The sequence below is a fragment of the Penicillium alfredii genome, assembly GCF_028826965.1.
Source record: "Penicillium alfredii strain IBT 34128 chromosome Unknown utg000002l_segment0_segment0, whole genome shotgun sequence".
Lineage (NCBI taxonomy): Eukaryota > Fungi > Ascomycota > Eurotiomycetes > Eurotiales > Aspergillaceae > Penicillium > Penicillium alfredii.
This window is the reverse complement of record NW_026622699.1, coordinates 648,680-672,828: the sequence shown is the minus strand read 5'-3', so window position 1 is coordinate 672,828 and position 24,149 is coordinate 648,680. Positions and strand designations below refer to the sequence as shown.

At 47.3% G+C, this 24,149-nt stretch overlaps 7 protein-coding genes across 7 annotated transcripts; 4 read left to right on the top strand and 3 right to left on the bottom strand.

Annotated features, from left to right (window-relative positions):
* Positions 1-26: 26 nt before the first annotated feature.
* Positions 27-422, top strand: NUU61_001432 (uncharacterized protein; the record flags this gene model as incomplete). The annotated part of the gene is made up of 2 exons (XM_056652014.1): positions 27-36; positions 151-422. The coding sequence occupies 2 exons, from the start codon at positions 27-29 to the stop codon at positions 420-422; spliced, it is 282 nt and encodes a 93-aa protein (XP_056515281.1).
* A 3,951-nt stretch (positions 423-4,373) lies between these two features.
* On the bottom strand, positions 4,374-4,748 carry NUU61_001431 (uncharacterized protein; the record flags this gene model as incomplete). The annotated part of the gene is made up of 1 exon (XM_056652013.1): positions 4,374-4,748. One exon carries the CDS (start codon positions 4,746-4,748, stop codon positions 4,374-4,376), a length of 375 nt encoding a protein of 124 aa, XP_056515280.1.
* Positions 4,749-7,999: 3,251 nt separating this feature from the next.
* On the top strand, positions 8,000-8,665 carry NUU61_001430 (NUDIX hydrolase; the record flags this gene model as incomplete). The annotated part of the gene is made up of 1 exon (XM_056652012.1): positions 8,000-8,665. One exon carries the CDS (start codon positions 8,000-8,002, stop codon positions 8,663-8,665), a length of 666 nt encoding a protein of 221 aa, XP_056515279.1.
* A 7,311-nt stretch (positions 8,666-15,976) lies between these two features.
* NUU61_001429 (uncharacterized protein) lies at positions 15,977-16,369 on the top strand (the record flags this gene model as incomplete). The annotated part of the gene is made up of 1 exon (XM_056652011.1): positions 15,977-16,369. One exon carries the CDS (start codon positions 15,977-15,979, stop codon positions 16,367-16,369), a length of 393 nt encoding a protein of 130 aa, XP_056515278.1.
* A 122-nt stretch (positions 16,370-16,491) lies between these two features.
* On the bottom strand, positions 16,492-17,674 carry NUU61_001428 (aminoglycoside phosphotransferase family protein; the record flags this gene model as incomplete). Its single annotated transcript, XM_056652010.1, has 4 exons — positions 16,492-16,844; positions 16,900-17,440; positions 17,580-17,618; positions 17,672-17,674. 4 exons carry the CDS (start codon positions 17,672-17,674, stop codon positions 16,492-16,494), a joined length of 936 nt encoding a protein of 311 aa, XP_056515277.1.
* A 118-nt stretch (positions 17,675-17,792) lies between these two features.
* NUU61_001427 (uncharacterized protein) lies at positions 17,793-18,808 on the top strand (the record flags this gene model as incomplete). The annotated part of the gene is made up of 2 exons (XM_056652009.1): positions 17,793-18,187; positions 18,235-18,808. The coding sequence occupies 2 exons, from the start codon at positions 17,793-17,795 to the stop codon at positions 18,806-18,808; spliced, it is 969 nt and encodes a 322-aa protein (XP_056515276.1).
* A 181-nt stretch (positions 18,809-18,989) lies between these two features.
* On the bottom strand, positions 18,990-19,787 carry NUU61_001426 (uncharacterized protein; the record flags this gene model as incomplete). Its single annotated transcript, XM_056652008.1, has 3 exons — positions 18,990-19,477; positions 19,528-19,649; positions 19,699-19,787. The coding sequence occupies 3 exons, from the start codon at positions 19,785-19,787 to the stop codon at positions 18,990-18,992; spliced, it is 699 nt and encodes a 232-aa protein (XP_056515275.1).
* Positions 19,788-24,149: the final 4,362 nt, after the last annotated feature.

The window sequence follows — 24,149 nt, the reverse complement described above, 5'->3', positions numbered from 1 at the left end:
ATAATTACAAGTGAATACACCCCACTATGGCACTAGGTATTTCCCGTAAGGAACGATACGGGACCCACATACAAGAATACTCTAGACAAACTCCCAATATAGACTAGTGGGTCTTGGCATTGGGGTTCAAGAAACAATCAAATAGTGTAGGTGGTGACACCAGTTTCGAGACGAGCTGTACAGTCCATGTGGGTGTCACCTTCTATGAAACCAAAACCTTCACCGTGACAAGGGGCAAGTCAACCCCCAAGTCCACCAATATCAGAAGGGACGTGCAGGACAACACCTCCCATCATGGCGCCACTGATCCTGTGGTCATTGACAAACGCGGCGGTGTCTGCGTAAGCACCGTGTCGTCAACGACGACCATTAAGCCACGCCATGTTGCAGTTGTTACCCCCACCTCCCCAGATTTTCCCTAACTGCGGCTGAAGACAGGTGTCGCCTCCATACAAATTGACTAGCTTGAAGACGTGGTTTAAATCCGATGCGTTTTACTCTTTATCTGAATGAAGGACGATGGCCCTTGCTGAAAACCTTGTATTACTCTTGCCTAAAGACTATTCTCTCTCCTGCTCAGACGATACTGTATCAATTCGTTCTCCTTGGTTTATTTCCCTTTGGAAACCTTTAATTGCCAATCCTAGAAGACATAATATACATATTCCGATGGACCCTCACCAGATGAAAATCTTCAGAGCTGTCGAGCCCTAGCAGCGCATTAGCGCATCTCTTCCGATTTTGTCACTTCCAGAGTTGCGTGAGATTTCCGTTACAATGAAAGCTCGTGCTGCAAGTGACTGATGAGCCGTTTTTGGTTGTTAGACATCCCTTTCGGAGTCTCAATGTCCCGCAACAAAACCCAGACGGCGTCCTCCAGCTCAAACACTCTCTTGGCGTTATCTTGTAGCGTCTTTGTATAGAAGTCTTCATGCCGTGAAGTCTCGGTGTGAATTTCTTCGAAAAGTGCTTGACTCGATCCGCTCGGACCTGTGCCATTGCTGTTGGGAAATTATGTCAGGCTTCTAACGTTACTTGATTTAGCAAGGCCCTTCTAGGAGAACCCACATTGATATGAACTTGGGTAATTCAAAGCAGCATGGTTTCTTTGTGGGGCCATGCTGGAGATAGCGCTGGAGGTGGTATTCCGAAAGTTGGTGTGTCGTTGAGAACAATATTTTCTAGGACGGGAGACTCAACTAAATACTCTCGCAAATTTCAATTAGTTATTGCGTGACGGCCTGCAATTTTAGGCCGTTTACAAGGTTCGACGGGGTGGGGAATGGTCAATGCATGAGGCGCTCCTCGGATCGTTCAACAGACTTCAGTGTACTCGATACCCTGCAAGCGCGTAGCTTGTTTGATTGATTGATTGATTTATTCATAGACTGTCCCAGCCGCCCAATTATCGGCAGCTATGCAGCGTACAACTATAAATACAGGTGTTCCCGCTTCTTGCATCCAGAAATCAAGCTCTTCCTCTCACGAAGTGCTTTCCCCTTTCTGTTCCCAGCAGTTGCACCCTCCGGTACTGATAGTTCTAATAACTGTTCTGTATCTTTGACTTGTCAGGCCTTTCCTGGCCCTCCTCTGCTTCTGTTTGACAATAATCACTCGTCTGCGGTAAATTGAGCACCGTGGATGGGCTGCCCGGAGGGCCCGTCCTGTAATGGTCTTGGCTGTCGGTTCCGTATGTTTGGCGTGTGCTACATTGAGTGCCGATGTTACCGTATGTGTGGCAGTAGAAGTGTTTGTGGCTTGCTCCTTGATGTGTTCCAGGTCTGTGTTGACTTGAGGCCGTGTAGACGTTCTCGCAACAAAAGACGCGTCCGGGACGCGTCTCTTGGAGTAACCGTCTGCTAGGACACAGGTTAACTGTGAAGTTGGAAAATATGTATGTTCCGAATTAAAGTTCTGAGCTGTTGGTGGTGTTGGTAGTGTTGTTTTTGTGATGTCCATTTGTTGAGCAATGTCGAGGCGTATGTGAGAGGGGCGCAACTGCCTCTACCGTACTGGGGCTATAATGTTTGGTGTTTCGTGAGGTTGGAGGTCGATGTTGACGCGTCGGGATGTTGTGATAGAGTGTGGTTGTCTTCTTGGGCGTGGGTTCTTTGCTGTTGGTGGTTGTGGCCATGTTGTGTTGGTCATATCCGTCCTCTGCTTCGCGTCCGCATCGCATACTCTTCGAGCTCCGGCGCCGTAAACGATTGTCGGGCAGGACAAATGGAGTGACTCAAGTTCCATTCTCCATCGCGGGGCGTACGTGAGGGGGGCACGACTCCCTCTGCTGTACTGGGGCTGTGATGTTTGGTGTTTCGTGAGGTTCGGAGGCTCGGTTTTCGGCGCGTCGGCGCGACGTAGAAAGGGGGATAGTCGCGTCGTTGAGCTCCTCCTGGCACTCGGAGACAGCCAAACTGTTTCTCTGAGAGTTCCCAGCGGACACCACGTGGAGGTGGGAGCTCGTCGTCCGCCAGCGCGTAGCTTGTTTCTTAAAACATGCGGTGGCTCTCAGGAATATAAAATCTTCCTGGGAGCTTATAGTATCCTCCTAGGAGTAGTAGATGGCGGATCCTAGGAATGGACTGGTTCCTGGGAGCACCGGTCGTCGGCTCCTAGGAATAACCCCTTGTTTCCTAGGAGGAGCCTAGTATCTGATTGATTGATTGATTTATTCATAGACTGTCCCAGCCGCCCAATTATCGGCAGCTATGCAGCGTGTGACTATAAGTACAGGTGTCCCCCACCCTCACATTCAGAAAACAAGCCGTTCCTTGTCCGAATGACTTCTCCGTCCGCTCCAGTAAGTTACATCCCAACTCGTAGTCCTGATGACCGTTCTGTTTCTATGTACCTGTCGGGCCTTTCCTGACCCTCCTCTACTTCTATATACCAAAACGGAGCCTAGTATCTTTTTTTGGGAGAGCACACTGTGGTTTCTAGGGCTACCTAGACATCTCCTAGGAGTACGTGAAGGTCCCAGGAGCAGCAAGTGGGTATAGCGAGAGAGGTGAGATAAGATATTTTTCGCCAATCGGACGCTTAAAAAATGTGTCTATGCCTTTGAAGGCACATCGTTAGATCAGGAGTGCTAAGTCATGGCGTAGAAAAGTCAAACGCCTCGGGTGGTTATAAGTGCGTTTATCCCGGGTGGTCATCAAAACACACAAATTCAACAAGCCCTCGCTTTCCCGGACTCGATCAGCTTCAACGCGGATATGCACATCCCACAGATAGTGCATTCAATTCTGGCTACAGTGTTGCTGTGCATTGGCTTTTGCCGACTCGTGTCGAATCACCGCACTTTTCCCGGCAACGTGCTATACCAACGGCTTGACCTCGCACTGTCAACATTCATGTTTATCCTACTTGCCGTGTCCGTAGGGTTGAACTGGAGTAACACAAATGTGACTGGTCTTTCAAGCCTGATTCCTATGTTGTTGTGTGATTGTTGACATTTCTCGGCAGGAATACACATTTTGACCGGAATGACCAGCATATTGCCGCCTTTACTGGAGGTATGGCACAGCAAGATGCATTGATTTAGTCCGGCTGACCAATGCATGCTAGGGCCTCCGGCTGGACCTTCTTCTGAGTGAACCTCGGATTGCGCCCGATAAACAGTTGCCGCATAAACAAGTCTGCTGCATTGTGCTGATAGCCCTCTCTAGCTCGGGCAAAGCCACGGCCGTCCTGATAGGCACCTATTTTTATCCTCCTTTGCAGCTTATCGTGGTTTTTCTTCTCTTTTTCGATTACCTAGGAATAGCGACTTCTTACTGGTGGCTATCTCGACTGGCACTATCCGGCCATAATGGTCGACTTCAACTCAAAATCATGTCTTTCGGCATTTATGGGCTAGCTACCACCATTTTGTCTATTGCAATTGCGGGGGCTGCACTAGACTGCTGGCTATTGTCGCTTGAGGTATATCCGATGGTCCTGTACATAATTCTCTTGCAGTTTGTTCTGACGTATACAGCTCCAATTATCCATTTCTATCCTTTGGAATTTCGCTCTCATCATTTCTAGGGCTGTACGAGCTCCCCCAGAAACCACATTACCATCAGGGAGCCATTCAGCCTGTCTGACTGACGGCCATCGGCGCTCCTTTTACGGCATGCTGCTAGATATTGCGGATCCTGACGGTTATGACTGGTGGAGACATTTTCCCGCAAAGATCGACCCGTATATCTTTGGCTGCTTCTGGGGAAATAATCAAGAGACAATGATATCAATTCTGTGCCAGTATACTCCTGGATGGACGTTTTGGCAGACGTAGATGCAGCAAAGAATCCAAGGTCAAAAGGACATCAAATGTGGTGCACAATAGAAGAACATTTTCATGTACATCTAGCAGATCAGCCAAACAACAATCACTGAACCTCCTGAAATTCACCTTCCGCTGGGGCAGCCCATTCCCCCGCCGAGCAATTGTCCCAATCGCTAAGCACTCCGGCAATGCCCTCTCGGGCTTTAGCCAGTCCGTGTTCAAAGACGGCTAACTGCGCTTCCTGATAATTATGCCGGTGCTTTAGATACGCGCTTTCCTGGAGCAGCTGGAAATTGGTGATGCGGAGCTGTCGGTTTGCCTCCCCAAGACGTTGACTGTCAACGTGCTTGGAGACACAGGACTCCCACAGCCGTCGGTAGAGTCCGACAAGACGCGCAGCCTGGGCGGCAAATTTCGGGTCATCTTGGTCCAGCCGCTGCAACATCTCGACGAGCGGTTGAAAGGGCTGCGCATTCATGGCATGTTTCTCGCTGTCAACCAGTTGTGACGCAGTTGACTGAGAGTTTATTAGTAGAGATGTCCGCTGAGTTATACCACACTCCTTACCTGCTGCTGTAGACCTTGAGTCGATACACTGGGAATTACTGTCGCCTCATGTTCATGGAGAGATCCTGCCTCGGTAGACTGCGTGCAAGTAGGTTCTTGCTTTTGCTCACCTGTCCACTCTGACTGGTTGCTGCTATTCTCCATGATGGGCCGTGGTGGGACCTAATTGATCTAGCATTCCTGTCAAGGAAGGAGTGGCTATTTTATAGCTGCGACACCAGCGGGACACTGGGTACAAGACAGAGCCCAATGGGAAAGATGAAGCTTGCAGAAGCAGAACAATATCTCGCGGCAGTGTAAAGCGCTATGTATGTCACTCAATTTTACGAGTCCATCTTTTTGATGCAGACGGTCATTTTCCGTATCAAAATAGTGAGGTCAGAATCCTAACTTAATGTAAACGATGTTCAAAACAAGTAGCTGATTCTCCTGGCATCACACCCTGCTCGCTATCATCGCATTGGATTGTGCGGACCATCCTCAAACAGCCCTGAAGACGGCGCTGTGGTGTTGGGGATAGTGGTCTAATACTTGACCGTCATTTATTGACGGCTCTAATGAAAGAGGTACTGGACGATACTGCTAAGGTATGGCTTGAAAGTAAAACGTAAGAATTAGGGCCTCTATCGATGTACATAATATAGCCAAAGTCATCACAATTTTGGGTACCATTAGTTGCGTTTGAAGTCTTTGAGAAGACGTAGAAAATGGGTAGCCATGTTGTCGAGTTTGTTCTAAGAGAGTGATAGGGTGATCGTAGTGTCGCATTATTCGGATACTGTTGACTGTCATACTCCATGATCCCGAATGTTGCGCTTGGGAATTTCGTGTCGCTCGAGGCAGGGTGCCATTTGCGGTTCTTCTAATTGCTACGTTGTCTTAGTTGTCCTCTACAGTACGGAGCCTTCGGCAGGTTGAGTATCAAGTTCAAGGTAAGCATCAAAATTGGGGGGCTAGTCCACCCCTTTCGGGTGACGAATACTCTACTCTTGAGCACATCGCTCCAGGCAACAGGTAATTATCCTAAGCCGGTCGGTTTCCCTTTCCACGCTTCGGAGGTGAGCTTTGGCGATGTGGCTTTGGGCGCAGTCGTTGAAGCCAGTTCTGTCGAGTTTGCTCTTGGGTGATAGCCTGCTGCTCCCCGCTCCTGCAGCCCGAGTCATAAGTCTTGTGAGAGGTCCACCATGCATCTGCTAGTCCGGGGTCAAAGTACTCCTCCCGAAGCCGCAGTTGAAAAGTGGTCTGCCCTCGCACACTAGCTGGATGGGTGTAAAATCTTCCCACGCCCCCCTCTCTTCCCCGTGCTGACTTGGGTCAGTGGGCCCTCTATATCTTGGTGAAGGCGTATTCGCGGGTCTGGCTAGCAACGAAGTTGTCTCAGAAACATCTCCGGTGCTGCGGCGCGTTGGTCTGCGAGAGGAATTGCCCATATTTCCGAATTCTGAATGTTCATAATGGCAATACAGATCCTCGCTGGGTCTTGCAGGGCTATTTATCCTGAGATCCAAGGCGGCGACGCCGCTTCCAAGTGTAGCTTGCGAAACCGACCCTCAATTTTGGCCGTGGATCGCTTTCAAGAGTAACCGATGCTGGTGAACACCAAGGCCAAGCCAGAGGGCACGATGGACTCGGGAATGTACGAGTGTGTGCTTTAACCCGGGCGCATCTTTGGCTCAATTGCCTCTATATCGTGATGAATGTAGAGAATTGTTCTCGCAGCAACTTGAGGAATTGTCGGCTGCACTTTTTCAAGTTGGAATTAGACCTACGTAGCACGCTGCGTGACTCTGGGTGTTTATTTCAGATAAAAACTGCCATACGGAGCTGTCTGCTGCGCTGGAGGCTTAATCTCAAGTCCAATCCTTGAATGAGATAAGTACCACAAATCACAACAGACAGGTGAAGGAAAAGTTATTCGCCCGTAAGCGTTCCTTCCGTGCATAACCTCGGTGGTGGTTAGAATAAACAGCCCCGGTTATCCGCCAGCGGTCAAATTGGTGCATTTCTTTTTTTTTTTTTAAAAAAAAGGCTCTTTGTGCGCTAATTCCCAGTACATAAGGGGCCCTGCTCCGCGTTGTAGACTAGCCGATAGATTAAAGCACAGAAACTCTACTGGAATGGGTCTGTCGAGCAACGCGAAGTGAGCTTCGCTCAGAGAGCAATGTCGCGAGGCTTTAAAGGCTCACATTCGTATCTACGCCTGCACTTTCATTGTTTCAGCGGCTTATCTAATGGTTGCTAGATGACCGACTCGGCCTCACCATTGCTCCCAGTCAGATTCGCTTGAGGCCTGCGCTGAAGGACGGCTACGCCTGGTCTGTTACCGAAGCCAATGCGTGGATGTTGCGACCCTATCATTCCTGAGGAACAACGTCTCTAGCTTTCCAGGTATACCAAGTCGTTTGACTGTCTCAAGAACCCCAGAAGGACAAGCAGCTACTCTTGTCCCTGGCAATAACTCGCCCGGGCCTCATATCGACCTTGCCATTTGACGATTTTATGGAAGGAAAAGGCCAAGGGCAGCGGTGTGGGTCGAGAAATTGTTGACCCATCGCGACGTAGCTGAGCCAGTGGCCCGGTTCATGGTGAGAACCGGCCTGCTGGAGCAGTTCCGCGAGGTTAACGATGCGGCGATGGGTATGAGGAATCGAAAGGCTCGGAGTAAGGGGATTCGAACGGCGTTTCGAAGGAGAAGGCAGGGCCAGTCGGCGGCCCAGCGGCGAATTGATGATGCGCATCGAGAACAGTGACTGTTTGATCAGCGGGTGCGTGCAGGGGTTTCTTGCCAGGTCCAAGCTTGCCCCCTATTGTACCCAATGTTATCCTATACTCTTAAGTCAAAAGACCAATGACCCGAGACAAAAATGAATTGTTTGTGAAAAACTGAAATATCGAAAGAAAGAGAAAAAAAATATTAGTGACGACGGGGTGTCGCGAGACATGGCATTGAGGATGAAGTGTGGTAGCGACCCGAATTAGGTGGCAAGCACGGTCAGCCTGCACAAGGGCTCATGCACCGTGGAAGAGCGGTGTCCAGACTGGTCCAGGTCTTGTATTTAAGATATTTATTGCTTCTAATACCCTTTTCTTCCTAAGTTCCCAACCTTGGAAGTTTCTCTCCTTCCTGCTTTCCAAGAAGTCTTTCCTCCACTCTCCTCGATCATGGGCTTCCTAGCCATTCCATTCGAAGAAGTCGATGTCCCTTTTGCCAACCTTCAAATCACCCTTCAAGCGAAACAGCTCTATATCCAGTCATTTTCCGCCAGTACGACTATATTCTGTCGTGACACATGTGATCCCTCCAACCTCTATGTTCTCCTATGCCAGCGTGCATATTGGGACGATACATTGGGAAAGGCCAACTCGTGGGGCGGAACTTGGGAGACACCCGGAGGAAGTCACGAACTTGATGAAAACATACTCGCCACTGCGATTCGCGAGACTGAAGAGGAGACCAAATTGCGTGTATCACATGTCTCTAACCACGTGTATTTGAACCTCTTCAACCACAAAAACGTTCTAATGGCCAGATGCACCTTCCATGCGGACGTCTATGAAGAGCTACAGCCCCAGAGAACATGGTGCGATGAACAGCAGTGTGCGGTCGGCCCGAAAGACGGCGTCATCATGTTGATTCCGGGTGAGCATATGGATTTCTGCTGGGCTACAGAGGCACAAGTCCGGGATTCTCTTCCATACAAGGCAGAAAATCCTCACAAAGGGCTTGTCATTCTTGACAACAAGAAGGAGATCATCCTTGATGTTTTTGAGCGACTGAGGAGTTCCCAAATTGATATGATTGAACTTCCTGACAACGGTCGGAGATAGCTCCTTGTGTACGCTAGTCTGATCTGAATGCATATTAGAATGCAATTTTCCCTTTTTCTAGATTTTATTTTATAGTGAACGGTGATAATCCTCCTACATAAACTGTTAATAGATTGCCATATATACAGAAGCAGATTCCCCCATAAATATGTAAGCCTTATTTCTCGGCATTATACTAGTTTATGTTAGGTTATTTTGTAGTATAACGAGTACCTCTCCGAAGAGTTTTGAGACGAAACTTGAACTTGAGCGGATGTATTCCGCATTCATGTAGAGTCCATGGCTTCTTGGATAGTTTGATCTTGGTTATCTAGAACCCAAATGAAGCTAGGTCTTTTCATGCACAGAACAGAGTCGGTCCTGTCTCCTCACGTGAGGTACATCTAATTACAAGCAGCGCAATTGAATTGCCAACAGAGCAACCCTTAACTCGTGTATCTTAGGTAGTTAGCCAATGTCTTGATATTTCGAACGGCGCAGCTATTCCTTTCTCGACTTTTGGCCATGTCAATTAGAGGTAGATTTCTCGAAAGATCAAAAGAAGGGTTATTCCCTTGCTATTCCATTGACGTCTGCTTCTGGCCGATATTCACTGGCCACGCGATACGAAGCATGTTCTCTTTTCTGATTTGCTTCATTTCCCACAGCAAGTCCCAAGGCACCAATTCTTTCGCTCGACAGATCTTTATACGTAACCAGAAGTGGTCTCGTATACACCTTGGTTCTCCATAAATCCACGATCCACATCGAACGACGCCGCCCTCCCCATTATAGTATTTGACCAAGAAAAGTATATCCGGACTGTCAACTGTGTTGTGATTGTACATTACCCCCCCAAAATGCTGAAACTCTTTCACCTGGGCCAACAGAGCGATATCCAAAAGCCCTGGCTATGAAAATGCTGTCAGGCGAGAAAGCAGAGCGCGATTTAATGGGGACTTACTCGAATCTGAATTGTACGAACCGTCTCTGGCGTCATGGCAATGATATCTTTCTCAGAAGTAGATTTTGCCATTTCGGGAACTAATGCTCCTCGCGTCCAAGTCAACCGTCTCCCCTCTGACAGGGAGATGAACGTATGGAGGTATAGCAGGAAGCACCAATATTTCCGGATCTGAGGTACACATTGAGTGTGAAGATTTTTCTTCGAGGCCTGTTTACCCGAGACCATGCAAATTAGGAGACAGTATCGACCATCCGTGTCGGGAAGACAAACTCACCAGCAAATTGGCCAGAGCGCGGTTTCGTCTCTATTTGATCTGAATTTTTGGAGTTGGAACCATCCAATTTATATACGGCGGCTTTGGTGGGCGCATATGTGCTGGTAATGTCTGGGGTGGCTTCACTCGAATTCTCGTAGGTACAGATGAAGGTTCCAACAACCCGGTTCTAAACATGGACTCATCGGATAAACGGCGACGTAATACTTCTACGGATTGCAGAGAATGCAAGAAAAAAAGGGCCAAGGTCAGAAGTATAAGACCAAAGCCTGGTGGATTAAACTAACGAATTTTATATAGTGCTCGGGAACAACACCATGTACGAGCTGTGCGGCCAAGGCTTGCTACTGTATATACGAGCCGAATCGTGATCGAAGACGAAAATCTTATATAGCAGACACCCAAGCTGCTCTCCATAGATTAGTCAATTAGATTCGCTGTGGAACAACCGACGAGCTATTGTAGCTAGTGTGGAAGATTCAACACTTTTCGACAGATCAAGAGGCAATCAGTTATCTCGTACAATTGCGGGATAAACAGTAGCCTCCGCCTTCAAGCCTTGTTTTCTTCGCGGGCCGCTTCCTGGAACTACTGAACTTGGTCTGAACGAGTGACCAAAAGGATTCTTCGTCGCAACGGATGGACATTACGTCGTTATCGCAGCACCGGAGAGCACCTTAGTCGGGTAGAAATTCATTAATTGCCTAGATGATGTGCCGCTAAAAACGGCATTATATAAAACAAGTAAATGAAGAATCTCAACTAATTCATTTTTTATGAATGTATCTAGCTGAAGGTGTATAGGATCCACATCATGATTACCCAAAACAGTCTCTCTCGCTTTATGATCTTGGACTTAATATGGAAAATCCATCCTTATCATTCGTGAGGTACAACATCTCTAGCTTTCCAGGAACAATTGATATGCCGGGAGGAGGAGTTGGAAGATCAATAATACTATCGGAGCTCCCACAAGATTGCGTTGAGTAGGTGGATCCTCTCTGAGATCGGTCATCTGAATTTTGTAAGTATTAGAAGGTAAGAGGTTACTAAGTCTCTTCAGAGAACAAGTCGCTTGCATCAAAGCACAGTGAATGAAGGCCCTGATTTCTTCTCTCACCTTGATTAGATTCGGACAATGATATGGTATCTCTTGATCGAACTTTTATATCTGTTGAAACAGATACGTTTTGGGGAGTCATTGCTTGCGTTGGCCTGTATGTTGCTCTGTCGTATTGGTTATCGGGGAGGATATTGTGGAATTCTTCCCTATCCCTGCCCTGTTCTTCTTGGGTACCCAGGGCTGATGATGAATTTTTTGGGGAGTAAAAGAGAGATGAAACCCAGTTTGGAAGTAGAAGTGTGATATGCGGGATGCAGGCCATGATTGACTTCAGTCAGGGCCGTCCTGACTTGTGGAAGAGAGATTCTTTTAACTTAACGACAGCATAAAAGAAAGCACATATCCTTCTATAAATATCAGACAATGCCTACAATTTATTGTTGATCTCTTACGCGCAAAGAATCATCGTTAGTGTACAGACATGGTCAGTAGGAAGCCTACCCGCTAGTTCCGTTCTTATTCTAACTTGGAAAGGCTTCTTTACCACGCAGTGAACTCCGAGTTCCGGCAGCATGGGCCTTGAGATCTGTGCTGGCTTCGAAAGCTAGCCCATACTACCGGGGAGGAACGCTTCCACGTGAAAGCCTCAGTGAGGACGCTATATACGTTCTAGAAGCTTGCGAGGCTCTGCGAATGGCATATGACCAAGATGGCATACCAATCGATGACGCAATCTTGTTGGCCACGGCAAAGACACTTGTGGAAACTGTGAGTGTTATCACACTCCGGAAATTGTCCCATATAGCTTGGCATTTCGATGCAAGTTTGTATGACGATGCATCTCAGTACCCGCCATCCTGGGCCCTCGATCGTTTTCTGGAGCAGCCCATCGATGATGCGCTTTGGAGAACCCTCCATGCGCGATACGACAATTATACACCTCGTGGCTCACTGAAGAATTTCAAAGCCTCCCATGACTTTTTGTTGAATCCAATACTTGGCTCACTTTCTAGCGATGCTTGATGGGGGACCGATGAGAAACTTATCTATTTCCCATTGCAGATGATGACTTGTTGTGCGCATGAGATTCCAAATTACGCTTGCTTTTCGCTTTTCGCACCTTTGATTTACCTATTTGTTGGTAGACAACACGGGCCTATTTTCATTCGCCCTCAAGTGCAAAATAGATCAGTAGGATTAGGCGATGCATGCGACGAGTGATGGGTGTGTATACATGCAGCAACTGCCTGCCAGCACCGAAGCGCTTTTCGGTGGCTATAGTATATTCTTTGCTTTCAAAGTCATGCCTAAAACGCCACGCAAGTAATTCATAATACCTTGGAGTATCCAAAGTGCCTGTCGAAAGAGGACGGCAGGTTAGCTATGAAAAGAAGCACAAGGAGTAGCGTAACCCGATTCTGAATAGGTTTTCTGCGCAGAAAACCTATTCAGAATCGGGTTAAGCTTGTGCATATGGTACCCCACCACTTGTGTAAGATCGGCATTTCGTATGCAACATTCGCCAACTCAGCCACTGGCAAAAGTACAGTCATATGATTGATCGATTAGCTTGTACGGAGGAGCAATTCCCTCTTCCCACCTCTCCACATTTACCCACCGATCCGTCGTCCCGACCTTTTTCGACTTCAGCAACCACCATGGGTATCGTGGAAAGCAGGATATTGGCGGAAAATCTTCTTTTTGCTTGTAATAAGGCTGAAGAAGAGGGAAAGCATCAACTCGATGGGTCTCAATTCTGGAAAGACACTGTAAGGCTCATTTGAATATTGATTAAAACCTTTAATCCTAATCCAAACAGGCAAACGTCGAAGCAACACGAAGGATATACAAACATGTTCCTGAGCACATCCATCAAACTCCTGGACCGAGTGTCAAACGCCATGCGCGTCAGCCTGCTATCAAGAAGGCCATTGCGCGTTCCTCACGACAACTTCAGGTTCCTCAAGTCGTCCAAGACCTTCAGGACAAGCGTGAAGTGCTTTTCGCTGTGTATTCACCAACGAGCAGTCCAGGGGCCATACAAGATTCTCCAAGCGCTCACCAACTTTTGCCTTTCCCTTGCCACATCCCAACCTTTTCACAACCGTCTTCGCTCGCTGATTTCTACCAAAAACTCGTGTCTTGTGAATATCAACATCAGATGGGGAAAATTCGCCTCCGTGTTTGTTATGTGGTATTCTTCCGCTTGAAGCAAGCCGTACAGCCGGGTACCCAGTACCAATACGACGATGCTTCGAATTTCATAGCCCACGTTATAAGGAATTCGGGCTGTAACGACTCATTTACTGTTATTGAAGGTCGTGTACGACACTGGGTTGGCCTAGGAGAACGATACAGTTTACTAGCCAATGATCTTGGAGGGTTAGGAATATTATATCTCCTCCCTGAAGAGGGTGGTGAGTCGATGTAAGCGGAAACCTGAAGACAAGAAGAGCTGCTTTTACTAACTGCACTATAGCTGGACCAAGGAACTTCCCAAGTCAGCGGAGAACCCTAGACGAGCTGCCATGCTGGACCATCTGAGGCAGAAACGATTGCCCGAAGAAGCTCAGACCCGTGGCCTTCATGTATTGGCAGAGGGCGAGGCTGCCAAGATTCTGGGACCGATCCAAGGGTCACTTCGCCAAGTGATGGAGAGTCAACTGTCGGAGGCAAATTTTCATTTGGTGGATGAAGACCAACAATCGAATAGAACTGGATCCAGTGGGTCACAACCGGATACCCCTCGATCTCATCAGCTTATTGCCGGTATGTTCTATACACTTTTTAACAGCTTTTTCTCATATCTTTTAGAGAACCCGCCACATCGGACATCAGCTGCTAAGCAGTTTGCTTCCACCGTGGGATCACCACATAACATCATTTATACTGAACAATCGTCTACGGAATTAGCGCAAGGTGTGAGAGGATCATCTTATAGGCCTTCGCTCACTCAGACGCCACTACAAAGTCGGCCGGACCTCATGGTATCACAAGCCCAGACCCACGGCCTTGAGCTCGGATATATACCAACGGAACCGATACCATGTGAAACGCACATGTCCCATTTTGGAAACATGACTATAGGCAACGGTATTCATTCCAACGCAGGGCAAAACGGTCAAGTTGTAAGCCCACCCCTCAACCCTCAGGTCAAAGATGAAGTCTCATTTTCCACAAGCAATATTCCGACCCACTGAGTGTCACGAGCAACCAAATAGCGACGATTGCACCTGCAGATTTCCCTCAAGCGTTTGCAGCAACATGCACCTCAATACCTGCAGACTACCCCCAACTGTTTCCATATCAACAACGGACCGTCACTCCCGCGGATTACCCTTTAATGTTCCCCTGGAACCCATCTCAGTATCCTAGTTGTTCGAACTCTCAGCCAATAGCGCAGAATTTATAGTTTCGCAGCATGTACTATGTCGAAGCCGGCGGTAGAGCGAGAATAAGATACAAGGCTGGTGAGATGACAGGCTCGCGGTGAAAAGTTGTTGGGGTATTGGGAACAAGCAGAGGCTGGGAGGGCTCAGATAATAAACGAGGGTGGCCGGAGATAATCATGACTGGGATGATGTATCCTTGCTTTCCAATTCCCTCCTTTTCCACAAACTTTGTCTCCTCCAATACCTTCCACACTTGAAACCCATGTCGTTGAAGATAATCAGGCAGCTCGCTGGAAGCCTTTACCAATAACGGCTCCAGGCCAGCATCGTCACAGAAAAAAACATTCCGGTTTTCCTTATCCTTTTTCCAGCTAGCGCTTCCTAGAAATGAAGCCAAGTCATCCATGACCGATTGAGTCGTCGCCGAAAAAAAAAAGCCGATCGGGACTCGCGACCGCGTAAGGATAGAGCGGATAACCTAAAGCAAACGGTGAAAAACCGTCCACTAGAATAAAGCCACATGAGCAGATGAGCAAACAAATGGTTATAACCGGACGCACCTATAGCATCGAATGTTCGCTTCGTAGGGAAATTGGAGCGTGGTGAAAAGTTGCCGCGGGGCACAGAATATGACGTTGGTTTTTAGGGCCAGACAGAGTGGGGTGTTTGCCTAACCAGCTTGGGTGACAAGTACAAGTAGGCCCTTCTGCTCCGAGGATAATCATGGCTCTGGAGGTGTAGGCTATTGTCCGATATTTTACCTTTTGATAGAAACTCTAGGGTTCTACCATAACAAAAATTAGGCTTCCAAAATATAAAACGGAGCCATGACTAAATAACGACCGCCAGAAAGTGGTAGAAATGAGACGAAACAAAGTGGTGGTTCCACGTGATAAGCTACGACTTGTCTTGAAACCAAGCGAATCAGGTGATTATCTATCCACCAATGGAACAGTCCAGTCTTGATGCCTGAGGGATGAACAAAGCCCGATCCGGACACAGGATCCTGAAACGGGGACCTCCATCCATTTCGTCCAGGCCCACACCGTCATAGATAACACAGGCACCAAGGGGTTATTAGCTTCACGCACAAATCGTGTCTTTCCAATATCTGCTTCTACACCTTACCCCTCCGATTTTGTCCAGTTGAAAAAACCCCTTAGTAAGTTGACACCTCCATTATCGGCATCAAGGTAACTATTATGTGTCTGGATAGAGAAGCTTGCAACCGAGCGGGTTTCAGAATCGTAGGGAATGCGAGTTGGCGGCCCGGTATTCTGAGACAGCAGTTTCAGGACTACTAGGTCATAGGCGCTGTGTCTTCTGGCTTTTTTGTGGGGGGTTACGTGTGCTGCGCTTTGCATGTTGCATGACGGATTGGCTCAAATCATAACGCGAATGAAACGATTGCCTCCATGGTTGGTGGCTAACCACTGGCTATTGGGTATTGCTAAATAAAGCCATGTAGAGCGTATCCCACAGCCACTGGCGTCATGGAACGGCGCTACGCCTTACTCCAATATGGAAATATGTCCAGTGAAGCCTATAAATTAGAGCTGAATTTCTCCTTGCCACGATCTTAAAATTCTTACAACAAAATAAGCTGTCTACCCAAAGCGTTTATCTTTCCTTTACCATGGCCACCGAAACGACGACATACAACGTCTACCGAGTCTATTTTAGACAAAGCGACAAGCCCGATCATCAAGGCATTGCTCTTGTTCCTGCACAGAATGTGGATCAAGGACGCGGCAGATTTTATCATGTCACTGGAGATCTGGGCCTGGGCATGGATTACGACCCGCGGCCCGGATACAATTTCCGGGGAACGAAAAGCTACAAGAGCTCTACGTTGCAATTTCAGATCCCGAAAGGAAAACTTCCCGCATTCGAAGCAATCGCTGCAAAACAGAAGGTTCCTCACGACCCGCGTGTACTCACGGACAAAAATCCTTCCCCGCCACCTCGAAATTGCTCGGACTGGGTTGATGACGTCCTGAAGGAGGCCAAAAGAGAACTGGTTGGATAAAGCCCGCGTTATGATGATCTGGAATCAAGTAAATAGTATAGGTGTGGTTGAGAGTGGCTTGGAGTGCTGATTCTTCGAGAGGTTCCTTTATCTAGCAATCAGATTCATCGGGCAAGTCTCACTTAATACAGTAACTTTTCCATCAGGAAAGAATGCATAAAGTATTCAGCATGATACGGCTGAAGGATTTGCATCAAGTAATCCGCCCAATCATTCTGCCATCCCCAGATAAGTAGAGCTTTTGCGAATTCCCAGTATTCTGGATACCAACCGCTTAACTCCCAGTCGATAATAGCGACCACATTTCCATCTTTCACCATAATGTTTTGTGGCCGGAAATCGCCATGGGCAAAACAGATTTGGTGCGACTGAGAGAGCATTCCATGAAGAAAACTTCTGATGTGGCGTTTTGGTGCATTCCTTTGGTAGGCATCAATAAGCGCCATATTAAAATCGCGCTCAGAATTGAAAGGGCCTTCCAAATAATCATCAGTTCAGAAAAGGTACCAGTTGTGTTTCTAATAGCCTACCTTTGGCAAAAGAAGTCGATAGGCTATGATCAGTAACAGGTCCACGGTTCACAGAGCCAATATATCCTTCATTCTCCATACTTCGGATGTCCAGCATGTAGCTCGCAAGTTGTTGGGAAACCTGGGATTTGATGGAATTATCGAAAGTATCCCAAGCTGTGTCGAGTGTTTCGCCATCAACGAAACTCATGAAGATGTAGGTATCGTAAAGGCTTCCGTAATCGTCAACATCACGATCAATGGGACCATAGGTATAGTATGCGAAAACTTTGGGCACAGGCACAGTTGTGTTTTGCGCAACATGAACCATGTTCTTGGCCTCGATGATGTCGATGTGAGCGCCAAACTTGACAACGACTTCAGGTGATATCTTCACGATAGTGACACCTTGGCAGAAGATCAGATTGCTTCGATTCAGGCAGTATTCCTTGACGGTCTCGGGATGTGGCAAGCAAAACCCAGGAACAGAATATTGAACATTCAACTGGGGCTCGGGATTCGAAGAATGGGAAATGCTCGTCATCGTAGCAAACGCAACGCCCTTGTAACCAACTGTAGATGATTATTTTGACGCGGAAGAACAACGGGAAGGAAAGAGAAAGAAGTAACTAAAGCAGTCCAAAGTGCTTGGCGAAGCCAAGATGCTTAGTCAGACTTTCAGGAGATCAGTCGTAACTTACTTTGTTACCACGAGGCGCCTGGCAACTGGCATTACGCCACTGAGGTCATTGGTCAGGACAATTGGCCCCTTCGTTAATCTCCACGCACCTACCATTTGGCAGGTCTGACCGCCATGCTGTTCATAATAAATAACCCAAGACCCAACCAACGCCTGATTACCTTCGACACGAGTTTTCCATGATCGTCCCAGGCAAAACACAATTTCGGCCGAAATGTCTTGTTATTCGCTCAAGGATACCATCAACCGTTTCTTTTCTGGCTGCACTGTCACGCAGGAAGAATGTGACCGAACTGCCGCTGAGATTACCGGTCAAGCTGTGGAGCCAGTTCGACTTCAAGGGGCATTCAGCTACACTGTAGTAGCTGGGAAGCTCCTTGTACAATTTCGTGTTCCCGAGTCTCTCTTGGATACAAAAACACTGGGTCTCGCCCGGAAGATCTATGGCGACGTGGTGCCCGCCTGCTTCAATAAAGGTGTTGTAGGCCCATCCCCTTCACTCACTGTCTATGTCATGGACAAGATCCCCGGAATAACCTACATCGAAGTCCCTTTGGCAACCCTTCAATGTATTCCGTGGCAAGAAAAAACGGTGTCGGATTATGCAAGGTACTTTCAATGTCAGTGTACTGCGGGACTGAGACTAATATTTCTAGATTTTTTGCCAATTCGTGGGTCAATAGACTTGCGAAGCCTCCTAATTCCTCCGAGCACTCTCTAGCGGACCTTCAAGACAAGCTTGACGTCCTTTCACGCCAGCTCCCTTCACGTTTCACCGGCGTCATCTCGAAGATTTGCGAAGAACTTCCAACAATCTTCGTTCCCACATATCCGTTGGTTCTCACTCATGCTGACCTCTGTGAGATGAATATCATCGTCGATCCCAAAGCAGGCGGTATCACGGGGGTCGTTGATTGGGCTGAAGCAAAAGTTCTTCCCTTTGGGATGTCTCTATGGGGGCTTCAGAGCATGCTTGGTATTATGAACTCTAAGGGTTGGAATTACTATAAAAATTCTGACAGATTGGAGAGCCTTTTTTGGGATACATTCAACGAAATTGCGGGAATGATTTCCAATGATGAAAAACATGCCATGAAAACTGCGGAACGGGCTGGATTGGTTCTCCGTTATGGATATACATGGGAAGATGGAATTTTTGAAAGACCTGTGACTGAGCAAGATTCTTCGATTAGATATTTGGACGCATTTCTACATCGCTTGGATGACTGATTATTGAACAGTTCTTTGAGAGAGTTCGAGCGAACCATATAATAAGAATAATAACAATAGAGGACCTCAACAACCAGAGAATGTATTTGGTTTAAAGATTGACATCTGGGCAAAGACAAGGTTATCTAAAGAAGAGAAAGACAGGCCGCGGCAAGGCTTGCAGAGAGCGATAGCTGGCAAGCTACAAAATGATTTCTTCCTGCTTGAGAAACTCCTTCAGCTCCCCAATGGTAGAAAGGGGGATTTCATCGACAAAGACCCTGTGAGTACCCTTCGTAGTCTGAGCGTGCTTCTCGCCGTCTGTCAACCCTTCACTCTCGCGATCATGATCAATGCTCCATCCAGTAGCCCTGTAGACTTTTCCATACTGAGCCTGGTCCTCGTTGAGCATTACTGTTCCAGAATTACCCAGTACAAGCTCTATCATTGGCGAAAACGATCCATGTAATGCTTGTAGCCCGAATACGTCCGTCAGGTTGTGCTCAAGGAGGTAACCGAAAAGTTCCTCAAAGAAAGACGGATCAACTTCGCTAACATTGATCGGCGGACCTTCCCGGTACTCATAAGCTTCCAACTTTCCGTCCGTAGACAGCTTGAAAATGTGACCATGTACATTGGCAGTGTCAACATCTTCAACAGGGATAGGCTTTGTCCAGCAGCCCGGGGGTTCTCAAAATAGTGTCCTAGCATCACCTGATCATTCGGAATTTCAAAATGACCATGGATGAGGTGAATGCCGAACTTGTTCTGGACATTGTGGCGTAGCAAGATATTTCGAATCTCTTGGGAGTGATCTGAAAGAAGGGGCGGCTGCGCTTCGTCCGACGGAAGCTGATTGTACCTTTGGTAATTTTTAGTAAATCAAGTTGCTAGATCAATGCAAAACATACAAATTGGACGACTGCTTCAGATCAGCCAAAGTCGGTGGCATGTGTAAGCCAGGTACAACAGATTGTTTGATGACCGAGACTGAAGCCATTTTCGATAGGCAAGAACAGACGTGGAACGGGAGGTCCGCAAAGTACTCGTGAGAGGACGGAAATGATCAGTCTTGAGGAATAATGGCCGTTTATATGTTAGTGAGGGAGATTAGATTAGTAAAATGTGAGCTTGCTTGAAAGCCACGTCTTCTGTATGGACGACGTTGGATGAACTGAGCGGGGAACCTTGCCCATGCGGCATGCAGCATCACGAGGTTCATGTAGGCAGGATGGTTATCCACATAATACGTGCCTCAGCGGCACATGTCAAGAGTCACTTATCATTGGCTAAAGGGAGACAAATATGGGACAGAGTCAAAAAAAGACGCACGAGTTGACCAGCAATGCATTAGCGTGCTCCTGTGATTTGCGTTTTTATGTGAAGAAACACGAGTGGCGCAGAGCCCGCTTCTTTAGACTGGCGGATCTGGCCCCCAGTTGCTCCGTCATCTTCAACGCAGGCTTCAACGTCATCAGTCTTATTGGTCGAGTTTCAGGGGCGAACAGCTGATAATAATCACTATTGGTGAACTAAAAAGTACTCCACCGGGTTGCTTGGACCTCGCCTTCACTAGTGGATACGTATGGAAGTTGAATCAAAAATAGTGCCTTCCTCTCCAAAAGAATAGGCGCCCGCACGTCATCCCAGGAACGCCACTGTTTGGGCAGCCGCCGCTCCACTTGGAATTTCCAACCATCAAATAGTAACAATTTAGATACACAATATGCAGCCGCCGACCCTTTCCACATTTGTCATTGGTCGTCGATCCTTCCTCAGGGCATTAACTTGAGACAATCTGGCGCCTAATTACGTGTATGTGCCATGTCCCCTCCAGATGATCCATTAATATGAGAGAATGAGCCGCCGAGTCAAGTGTCTGCCCCAATAATATCTCCAGTGAAGGATGGTGCTGTATTTCAAAATGGGGCAATCAATTCCATCATGTAAGATCTGCCTCGTAAAATTGAAATAGTACAGTTGTTACGGACCCAGCCGCAACAGTGCTTTAATGCAGGAGGAGATAATAATGAGCGCCGATCAACCATGCGGCGCACGCATGCCAACTCTCCCTCCATCTCTCCCTCCATCTCTCCTTCCATCTCTCCCCCTCGCTCCCCCTCGCTCCCTCCCTATTTCTCCATCTATTTTCCACACCTTCTCATCATGGCCCAGCTTGCCAGACGACGGCGTTCTCGCAAATCACTTACCAGTGCAGAAGCATGGAAGCAAGTAGAGAACGCTGCTCACAGACTTGGCATTTCCTGGCATCTGGGAAAAAAAGATTCCAGACAAGTTTCCGAGGCATTTTTTCTACTAAATCATACACCAGAGTCTACTGATCATCACAAGTATCGACTCTTTCTCCACCAGGTGCGTCAAAAATGTGGGCTACAAGGCGTACGCTTGTGCGCCATTGCTCTTGGTCAAAACAAGGTTAGAGATATGAGTATTGCCCACCGGAAAGCGCTCGTCTGTAAGCTGGGTGAGAAGGAATATCAGCCGTTGATCAACAATCCATCGTTTCCCAGCTTTGCGGGCGATACTCAAGTAACAGGGCTCTTGGAGGGTAAGTATTTGGCATCCAGAATCCTCTCGCTATCCTTGAAAAAAGCCTGACTGATAAAGCCCAGAGCAACCATCCAATGCAAAACAAACCATTCAACGCGAAGATTGCGAGTCTTCGCCGTGTTCAACTTTAAGTGAAGCAACCAGATTTCAACTCGGTTTTTCTATCAACAATGGCGAGGCCGATCGCTCTGTTACTCCCATCGGACATCTAGTGAACCCAGACTCTGTGTTCCTTGATGATAATGGCGTTCATAAGGAAACCCCAAGAGATCACCGTTGGTTCAAAGCTCTACTTGTTATTTATACCTCCTAATCGGGATTCAATAGCTCGCCGGGACAGTCTTGAATTCGAAAAGCACAAAGTCTCTGTTCCAAGCTGTCGCTCAGCCCCATACCTTGCGACACTTGACTCCCGCTTTTTACCAGACGACTGCCAAAATGATACAGACATTACCAACACACAAGAAGTTTTTGAGCATGCCTCCCTTGGAGGCATTGCTGCTGTTTTCAAAGGACCTATATATGGTGCTATCAGAACAACTTCTTTTCCGATAAATGGGAAGACATATTCGAAAGCATCAGTAACAACCGTTTTTCCTCCTTGGGGTGGACCAGTTGACTGTCTACTGAGTCTGGATATTTGTGAATCAAAGGTGCAATCTCTTGCAATGGCTCTGTTCAATGCGACTGTGAAATGGGTAGAAAATTCTCTACATATTGGCTTTGAAGGAGGAACAATCCTGACCGTTCCCAACTCTGAAGTTACCTTGAAAGGTGTGGATGATGAGGCTATTGCCACAATGTTCGGTTCCGAAATACAGCAAGCGATAAAGGAGAGCCGCATTCGTCTAAGGGAGTTGGAAGAAGGTAAACTGAAGACTGAATGTGTGTCGATGATAGTCACAGAGAAAGGCGCCATTGTTAGCCTATCGCTTGGGCTGGTTCGAGGCTTAGAAATACAAAAGAAGCTATATACCTAGAATGCAAGTCACAATATAATGAATGAGACGCTTCAGACGCCTTCTGTCACTTTCCCCTTTGTAACATAAAGTTTAACCCCTTCTCGAGCGACCCCTTGTCCATTCCGAATGCCAACAAGTTTCCTTATTTGTTCCTTCCCTTCACCATCGACTTCGTAAACAGTGACATTGCTTCCTTGCCAGTACACCATTTGGCCTTTTCCAATAATCATCGTTACACGATTCTCGGGCACGTTACTGAAATCTGTGGAGGGATCGAGGGATTCTTCTTCGAAAGCCTGATAACATATTAATCAGGGAAATATCAAATGAGGCAAACTAACCATTTAATCTTTGTAATAGTCAGCTTCAGTGATAACAAAGTTGCTCTTGCACAATAAAATAACGACGAGCCACAAAGAATACCTCCCAAGGGCGCTTTGTGTGGAGTGAAGAGCAGACTTTGCTAACTGCGACCAGAATGAGCTGCAAGCCAGTAGCGGAAGAGAAGCATGGGGTATGTTCACTGTTTTTGTCCAAAGGGCTCTTTTAGTGGATTTGCGTCGGGTGCCCAGTTTGGTGAATCAGTCATAGTTGTCGCTAAGAGGGTGGTGGAAAAGAGATTCATGAAATCCGGAGGGAAATCGATGTGGGACGGATCCACGTGACACCCATCTGGACAATGCCCCGCGTTGGGCAGCGACGGGAAGGTGTGTAGGTGAAATTAAGATATGCCGATGTATCAAACTCCTCTTCCGGAGATTCTGAACAAAAATTTGGATAGAAGTCCATTTATACGTGCAATTTTAAGTCCACTAATGCCATTAAGTTGCCTGCTGTTACAGCCCCCGCAGACACCAACTCACGATGGGCCACTGAGAGCCAATAAATCTGGGATCACTGAGCCTGAGCAAAAGATCAGGGCACGTGACCGGCAGAATGGCAATGGGAGGAGAAATCCACTACATATGCGACCACTATTGTTGAACAGTCGTGTCCCAGCGAGATCCAGGTGGGCTAAGACCACTGAGATTTTTTTAAAGACCGCCCCCCTACTGATCGTAGGAAGTCACGGTCTCACGACTCAAAAAATATACGGAGCAAGAAATATGGGACTATATTTATGCCGAAGATTGCAGTGAAAAGGAATTTCTCCCGGAGAATCGGAATACCATCTTTGGGACGAACTTGGAGGATGGTTGGTGACCTGCTCTTCTCGTTCGAAAAATGATGGCTGCTAACCGTTTTTGATGCTCAACCGCTCTTTTAAGCAGGCAGAGCTAGTGCCAGAAAATCAAGGTTCTGCAGCATGTGATGACTAAACTGACATATCACTGATATTTTAAAAGCGCCTCGAGAAGTTGATTGAGACTGGCTGAGTACCTGAGTTCCTTTCTTCCCAGTGGCCTATCGCTGCATTTTTAGGAACCTGGATGTCGGATAAACGAGGCTCAATGGTGTCTCCACTTTGGCAATATTGCGTAGAATGAACCGACTTTGTTCGAGAGGCATTTCCTAAAGGATTTATGGTTAGAAGATAAAACAAATGGGTATTGCAACAGTGAGAGGATTACTGGAGCTGGCTTCGAATGACTGGAAGTGAGAATTCAGTTCTTTGGCTTGACCAGCATACTCCGTTTCGGTACCCCAAAGAGAATCAGACGAAGAATTATCTTGAAAGAAATCAAGATTCTGAAGCCAGCCTCGGAGCAGCCCACGTAGCGAGGGAATAGGGAGGCAGTCCATCAGGAGCCCTCTGTATGTAGAGAATAGTCTATCTTCTAAATCTAGTATAGGTACGGGGAACCAAAGCCTTTATCAATGCTACTTCT